Source organism: Talpa europaea (genome assembly GCF_964194135.1).
Source record: "Talpa europaea genome assembly, chromosome: 7".
In the NCBI taxonomy this organism is placed as follows: Eukaryota; Metazoa; Chordata; class Mammalia; order Eulipotyphla; family Talpidae; genus Talpa; species Talpa europaea.
The window spans coordinates 70,300,291-70,307,368 of NC_140074.1; the positions used below are offsets into that span (position 1 = coordinate 70,300,291).

A 7,078-nucleotide genomic window follows, 5' to 3' on the forward strand; every position below is an offset into this window, starting at 1 on the left:
TTGGAAGAGAGTAGTTGAGTGGATGGCATGTGGTTATGGATCTGCCCACAGGAAACAGCTCTGCCTGCTGCCAGTCCTGGCCTCTGGCTAACCTACTAAAAACGCTCATTTCAGAACGACAGCTTTCAGAAAGGGAGCAGCAATTAATGGAAAAGTCAAGTGAGCTGCTGGCTCTCCAGAAAGAGACCGACTCCATGCGGGCAGACTTCAGCCTCCTCAGGAATCAGTTCTTGACAGAAAGAAAGAAGGCTGAGAACCAGGTTGCCACTCTGAAGGAAGCACTGAAGATCCAGCGGAGCCAGCTGGAGAAAAACCTCCTTGTGAGTACCTCCTGCCCTGACACTTTATGAAGAAATGATGAATTTAAATGTTTAAACTAAACTGCCTCTGTGCAGAGAAAATAAATTACCTGGCAACCCAGTCCTTAACCCAGCTATTCTTGGTGTAATTATGCATCATTTGTTCTAGACGTTGATGGTAGATTTTGCCAGATTCTTGGGCTGTAGCCCTAAAACCGGAAAGCTAAACCTACCATGTTCAATGAGTTCAAAACAATTTATGGTGGGTGGTGGGAGCACTCAGTGCTTTCCCAGGAGTGGAGTCTCACAACACCCTCTGTTAACTGGAGGGTGTTAACAGAGCCCTGTGTGAATGGAACTTTCATATAATGTATTTCCCAAAGGGTAATGCCCTTCCACCTAGATAGGCAACATAAAGGTAGAATGTAGATGTCTAGACTTTAATCCAGCAACCCTGTGGTGCTGGGTTTTATTATCCCCACTTTACAGACAATTAATGGAGACTCAGAAAAGGAAAGTAACTTAATATCAAAGGCACTGTTGCTTATCTAGGATTCAGACTTTGGGCTAACGGACTCTGACCACCTAGGTGCCCCACAGCTGCTCAAGAAGGCAGGTAGTTAGCCCCATTTTCCAGCTAGAGAGACTGAGGCCCAGGTGGGAAGTAAAGTGCCCGTGCTAGTGAATGTGGAGGCCAGAACACACACCTCCATACACTGGACCCCAGATAGCTTTTCTCCTTCCCTTCTGCCTCGTGCTAGGAACAAAAGCAGGAGAACAGCTGCATGCAAAAGGAGATGGCAACAATCGAGCAGGTGGCCCAGGACAACCACGAGCGGGCCAGGCGCCTGATGAAGGAGCTCACCCAGATGCAGCAAGAGTACACGGAGCTCAAGAAGCAGGTGCGCGCCCAGGAGCCCAGCAGAGAGCACTCCCTAGGCATGCTCACTCCCCACTGGGCTCAAATGGATTTTATTTATTAAACAAATCTTTTAAGAGGAGTGTTTCTTTATGGAGATGCTCCGGTATCCCTTGGTGTCAGCATCTGGACTCAGGACCATCCCTGAGCACGCTCATCATGGCCACTCAGTGACCTGGCTGCATTTGTCCTGTGGATGACCCCATAATAACCTCTTAGTTTCACACATGCCTCCAAACACAGGCACCCTCTCTTCACATCCTACCCCCAACCATCAACACACCCTTTGGTTCAAGAAAAAATAACTTTTAAAGGCTCCAAGTCCCTGCAAACTTGGAAGGGCAATTAGCAGTGGATATAATCCCAATGTTTTCACTAAACTCTATGGGGAGTGCTACATAGAACAATCTCAGGGTTAAACAATCTGAGAAACCTCTACATTGTTCACACCACTGGATTCTTCACCTATAAAATGAAATTATTTAGCCACATCCTTCCTAAGAGCCCATGCAAGATTCTCATGGATAATCTAGATTGCTTATGACTTCTTTCAGTCAATGGTCCTTTTCTCATTTGGGGCTTAGTCACTGTAGTTGTTATTTATTGGGTTACCACTAAGGTGCTTCCTATAAATTCTTACTTAGTTATTACATTTCTGAACACATGGCATTATCTGCATATGTGGATGAGATTGCAAAATTAGCTAACTTGCCCTAAGCTGTACTGAAGTGTGTACTGGCTGTGAGGTTGGAATCCAGCTTCCGCCTGCAGGCTCTGACGTCTAGAATAATTTGCTCCGTGAATGTTGTGCCTGTGCTCCAGTCAGTATACCAGTGAAATCATGGACTTGTGTTTTACAGTTACTTGTGTAGTTGAAAAGTCATAAATTTGTACCAGTCTAATAATCATAGTAGTTGACATTGTAGGTGTTTAAATACATCACACATTAAGTAAGTACTGGTAAGTCCCAAGCGTGATGCAATGGTGTTTGACTCTCCCTCACTGTCTAGATGGCAAACCAAAAGGATTTGGAGAGAAGACAAATGGAAATCAGTGAAGCAATGAAGACACTTAAATCTGAGGTGAAAGATGAAATCAGAACCAGCCTGAAGAGTCTCAACCAGTTTCTTCCAGAATTACCACCAGATTTGGAAGTTATTTTGGAAAGAAATGAAAACCTCGGAGGAGGGTTGGAAAGCTTGAAAGAGAACTTTCCATTCTCCATGAATGAGAGACCATCACCTTTTGAAGAAAAACTGAACTTGTCCCAGGTTCACATAATGGTAAGGGTTTATCCTGCTGTTCTCTGGAATTTTTCGAAGGATAATTGGGTTCCTCCCCTTCCCCGATAAGCTGAAAAACAGACTTCTGGAGGTTGGGGGAGGCTGGTTCTTTGGTGATTCTTTGATGTTTCACTTTCCCTCTGAAAAAGGATGAACACTGGCGAGGAGAAGCACTCCGAGAGAAACTGCGTCACCGTGAAGATCGGCTTAAGGTTGCGTATTTGGCATGTGGGGGGTTGCTGCTTACACTCAACCCCGGCTCCTACCATCGCTCTCTTGCAGCTCACCCAGCACTTGGATAGATTACATGGTGGAAGCTCAGGGATGTTGGCATCACACATTCAGTAAATGACACTGTCAGTATACAAAACCATGAATTCTGGTGTGAAGCTCAGGTTCTTTGACCTTGGTAATATGGCTCTGCCTCAGGTCAAACTGATAGCTCTTGAATGTTGGGGTGCACAGTGAGGAGCTCACAGCCCAGTGGCTGGGGGGAGTTTGGGAGCACGTAAAAAGTTAGCTTGGGCTCAGAACATGTTGTGTCTGAAGGCCTCATGAGACATCCAGGGAGGGAGCTGTCTGTGGGCACCTGAAAATAGGAGTCTAGGATTTAGGGGTTAACTGACCCTTAAGAGATTTGGGGTTGACAAATGCCCAAAAATAGATGACTGGATTAAGAAGATGTGGTACAGATACACAATAGAATATCACCCAGCAATCAAAAAAGATAAACACATGCAATTTGCAGCAACATGGATGGAGCTAGAAGGGATCATGCTCAGCGAAATAAGCCAGAAAGAAAAAGAAAAATACCGGATGGTCTCACTCATAGCAGGAATCTAGAAAACTTAAATAAGGGACCAGGAAAAAGAATAACTATAAGAAAGAAAAAATCAAAATCAACAAACAACTGTGAACCAGAGACACACTTTGTGGGGTGGGGGGAGGGATTGGGGTCAAAATCAGGGGGTTGCAATTGTATGGGGAATATAAAAATTTAAAAAAAGTGAAAAAAAAATAAGAGATTTGGGGTTGAGTCTGGGTGGGAGTGTAAAAATAAGAGTGAGGTGGATAAAGACGTATCTTGGACAACAGCTACCATCCGGCCTGGGCTGAGGGGCAGTGGTGTGCAGCGGGCCGTGGGCTCCAGCCCACATGGCTGTTTACATGTAAATTCATCATAAATAAATCAGAGTAAAATTCAGTCACCACATTCAAGTGTTCACAGCCACTTGTGACAAGTGGCTACTATATTGGACAGCACAGATACTGAGCATTCCCATCACCATGGAAAGTTCTGGACAGCACTAACATAGATTTTGAGAGAAATATTTCAAAGGTGTAGCATGGAGGAAAGCCAGAAAGTAGGCTATGGCTGAAATACATGTGGGAGACACTGAAGGGATCACATATAAATCAACCTTGTAAGTCAGAGCAGAAGAGGAAGAGAGATGAGGCAGTGATTTCACTGGGAAGTAGGAAATGCACATATCCTGAGCTTAGTTACACTAGGGAGAGTGGATGAGTTTGGCCCGGTTAACGACAGCACCGAATAGTGTAGAAGTTTCCACACACTGGCAGTAGCCATCTGGTGCTTCCATTTTTTTCAAATGGGCATTTTTTTTAAAAGATTTATTTTTATTTATTCATACAAACACTGGGCACAGTCAGAAGCGCGGGAGGGTGAGAGAATTCACCAGAGCCAGAGCGGGGAGCAGAGCAGGCAGAAGGACCGAAGGACACTGCTGAGGGGAGCAGCGGGCGGCAGGAGAGGTCTGCGCGCCATGTGGGGCCCTCCTCCTGTGGCAGACGGGGATCGAACCAGCGCTACAGAGGCTGTGGGCAGCTTCACAACCCATCGCTCAACCGCTGTGCCGCTGGGGAGGCCCTCAAATGAGCATTTTTCAATGGTCATTCCTACTTTATGGTAGATTTACTTACCAAGTGATACATATGAAAATGCTACTAATCGTTCTGGTACATTTCTTCTGTGCAAAACCCTAAATTTTACTGTTAACACTTCCAGGCCCAACTTCGACACTGCATGTCCAAGCAAGCAGAGGTGTTAAGTAAAGGGAAGCGGCAGACAGAGGGCACTTTACACAGCTTGAGGAGACAAGTCGATGCTCTCGGGGAATTGGTCACCAGCCCCTCTGCGGACTCGCTGTCATCGACCAGTCTGTCTCAGCTGGACTCTTCTTCCCTTGCAGAGGACTCTCATCTTAGACCAGCCCAGGTGAGGGGGCGCTGCACAAGGGGTCTAAACATGCAGAGTACTTGAAAGCCTGTGTGTAATCCAAAGGAGATTCGGGACATAAGTGCCACCTTCATATCTTGTCTTAGGAAAGATTTGTTTATTTATGGTCCCTAGGAAACATGGAATCAATTGGCTTGAAGCTTAGGAAATAGACTGGAACTGGAGACAGGTGATCCCTTGGGAATGGAGTGCATCCTACTATTAATGATCTCCCCATTGGATATCTTTGTTTTCATTTTTTTTTTTTTAAAGATTTGTTTATTTATTTATTTATTCAAGTACTGGGTACAGTCAGAAGCGCGGGAGGGTGAGAGAATTCACCAGAGCCAGAGCGGGGAGCAGAGCAGGCAGAAGGACCGAAGTACACTGCTGAGGGGAGCAGCGGGCGGCAGGAGAGGTCTGCGCGCCATGTGGGACCCTCGCCCGTTGGCTGGGATCGAACTGGTGCTGCAGAGGCTGCAGGCAGCTTCGCAACCCAGCACTCAACCGCTGCGCCACCGGGGAGGCCCCCTGGATATCTTTGTTTTCTATTCAGTCAATGCGTAGAACTTAGAACTGTGAAGCCAGTTTGAGTCCTAGTTTATAGTCTGACCATCTCCCTTTCCTCAACAAATGGGTGAATGCAGATCTCTTAACCCAGGGTCTATAAGAAATACCTGAGTTATGGGCCTCCCCGGTGGCTAGCAGTTGAGCACTGGGCTGCGAAGCTGCCTGCAGCCTCTGCAGCACCGTTTCGATCCCTCCCCGGCTGCTGGCTAGGGTTTCATATGGTGCGCAGACCTCTCCTGCCACGCTCACTGCTCCCCTCAGCAGTGCCCTTCATCAGTCTGCCTGTTCTGCTCCCCGCTCTGGCTTTGGTGAGTTCTCTCACCCTCCCACGCTTCTGACTGTACCCAGTGCTTGTGTAAATAAATAAATCTTAAAAAAAAAAAAAAAAAAAAACAAACCTGAGTTTTCCAGAGGTTCTCCGTGTAAGACTTACTGTCAGAGACAATATTTACCATTTATAGTGCCTACTATATGCATGCATTTTACATACATCCTCTCATTTAATCTTTATATTCTGAGAGGTAGATAATCCCTTTATTTAGAGAAGGGTATGTTATGAACTATAAGATGATTGAAGATCACAGCAAAAGACAAAACCAGGACTTAGGGGTTGATGAAGTTTTGCTGCAGAGCTGTAAGAACATTCAAGGATAATCACCTCTTTAACAGGCCCATAGCTCAGCAGCAGGAGACCTAAGATTTCATTATTGTTACCTTTAAAACCTTCTCTGTGTTGTAGGACCCAAAGTAGGCACAGGCCAAACCCTTCATGGGCCTCAGTGTAGGCTTTAAGAGTGTCAGAGGACTGGCGATAAAAATTAGGTGACTTTGGAGGTAAGACAGCCCAGAGTGGGGGACATGAGTGCACAGAGCCAGGTTCAGGTCTCAGCTCTTGTGGCAGCCAGGAGAGCTCAGGTGCTCTAAATTTAGGAGAATGCAAAGGAAGTGTTAGGGGCATAGTAAGGAGACTGATCGAGTAACAGTTGACCCTTGAACAACATGGACTTGAACTGCCTGGGTCCACATCCTGTGATGTCTTCATGGATACACCTCACACCTAGGGAATAAACAGGAGACAGCTTCATGGAGGTGAGTGCTCCCCAGCCAGCACCAGCCAGGGCGAAGGCACAGAAGCAGCAATGCCGGAAGAGAAGCTGGCCTCAGACCATCTGGTAGAAGGGTTCCGACAGCTCAAGACTGCTTTGAAAGTTTCACAACAGGGGCCCTTCTGTGACCCGGCACCAAGCTAAAACAGGAGGTAGAAGGGTTGGTACTACATAGAGACATTTTCAGAGAAGTGAAAAGACAAGTCAGAAATGAAGTTACATTTCTATAGCTACACTGGCGGCCCCTCCTGCCTCCCCTTCCACCTCAGCCAGCCTGGAGCCAGCAGGGCCCACACTCCCCTCCACGGGGAAAGAAGGCCTGTGCTGATGCTCTTCCACGGAATGGACGGTGAATACAAGTATGTGCTCACCCGCTGTCTAGACTCTGAAAGGCTTCAGGTAGGGCTTCCGGTCAGCAGCAGGCTATTGTAAAGTGTACGGGGGGATCTCTAGCTGCACAGGGGTTGGCATCCCTAACCTCCAGGTTGTTCAAGGGTCAGCTGTATTTGGGCATTTGGTGTCATAGCCCGGGTATGTGTGGGAGAAAAGCCTGGATTAGTTGGAGCTGGGGCTGGCATTTGTTCCCAGTGTTTTATCTCCCGTCTTTTCAGAACTCCTTCCAAGTTCTGCAAGGTCCACATTCAGCAGACAGTTACCGACACTGA

At 46.8% G+C, this 7,078-nt stretch overlaps 1 protein-coding gene across 1 annotated transcript in view; it reads left to right on the forward strand.

Moving 5' to 3' along the window:
* Nucleotides 1–7,078, forward strand: part of CNTRL (centriolin) — a gene marked incomplete at both ends in the record, with an annotated part of 60,950 nt that extends 53,872 nt beyond the window's left edge. The window contains 6 exons of the mRNA XM_084236799.1: nucleotides 115–320; nucleotides 1,061–1,201; nucleotides 2,229–2,501; nucleotides 2,651–2,713; nucleotides 4,528–4,737; nucleotides 7,025–7,078. Coding sequence (XP_084092925.1) covers nucleotides 115–320; nucleotides 1,061–1,201; nucleotides 2,229–2,501; nucleotides 2,651–2,713; nucleotides 4,528–4,737; nucleotides 7,025–7,078 — 947 coding nt within the window. The remainder of the gene's footprint in view (nucleotides 1–114; nucleotides 321–1,060; nucleotides 1,202–2,228; nucleotides 2,502–2,650; nucleotides 2,714–4,527; nucleotides 4,738–7,024) is intronic.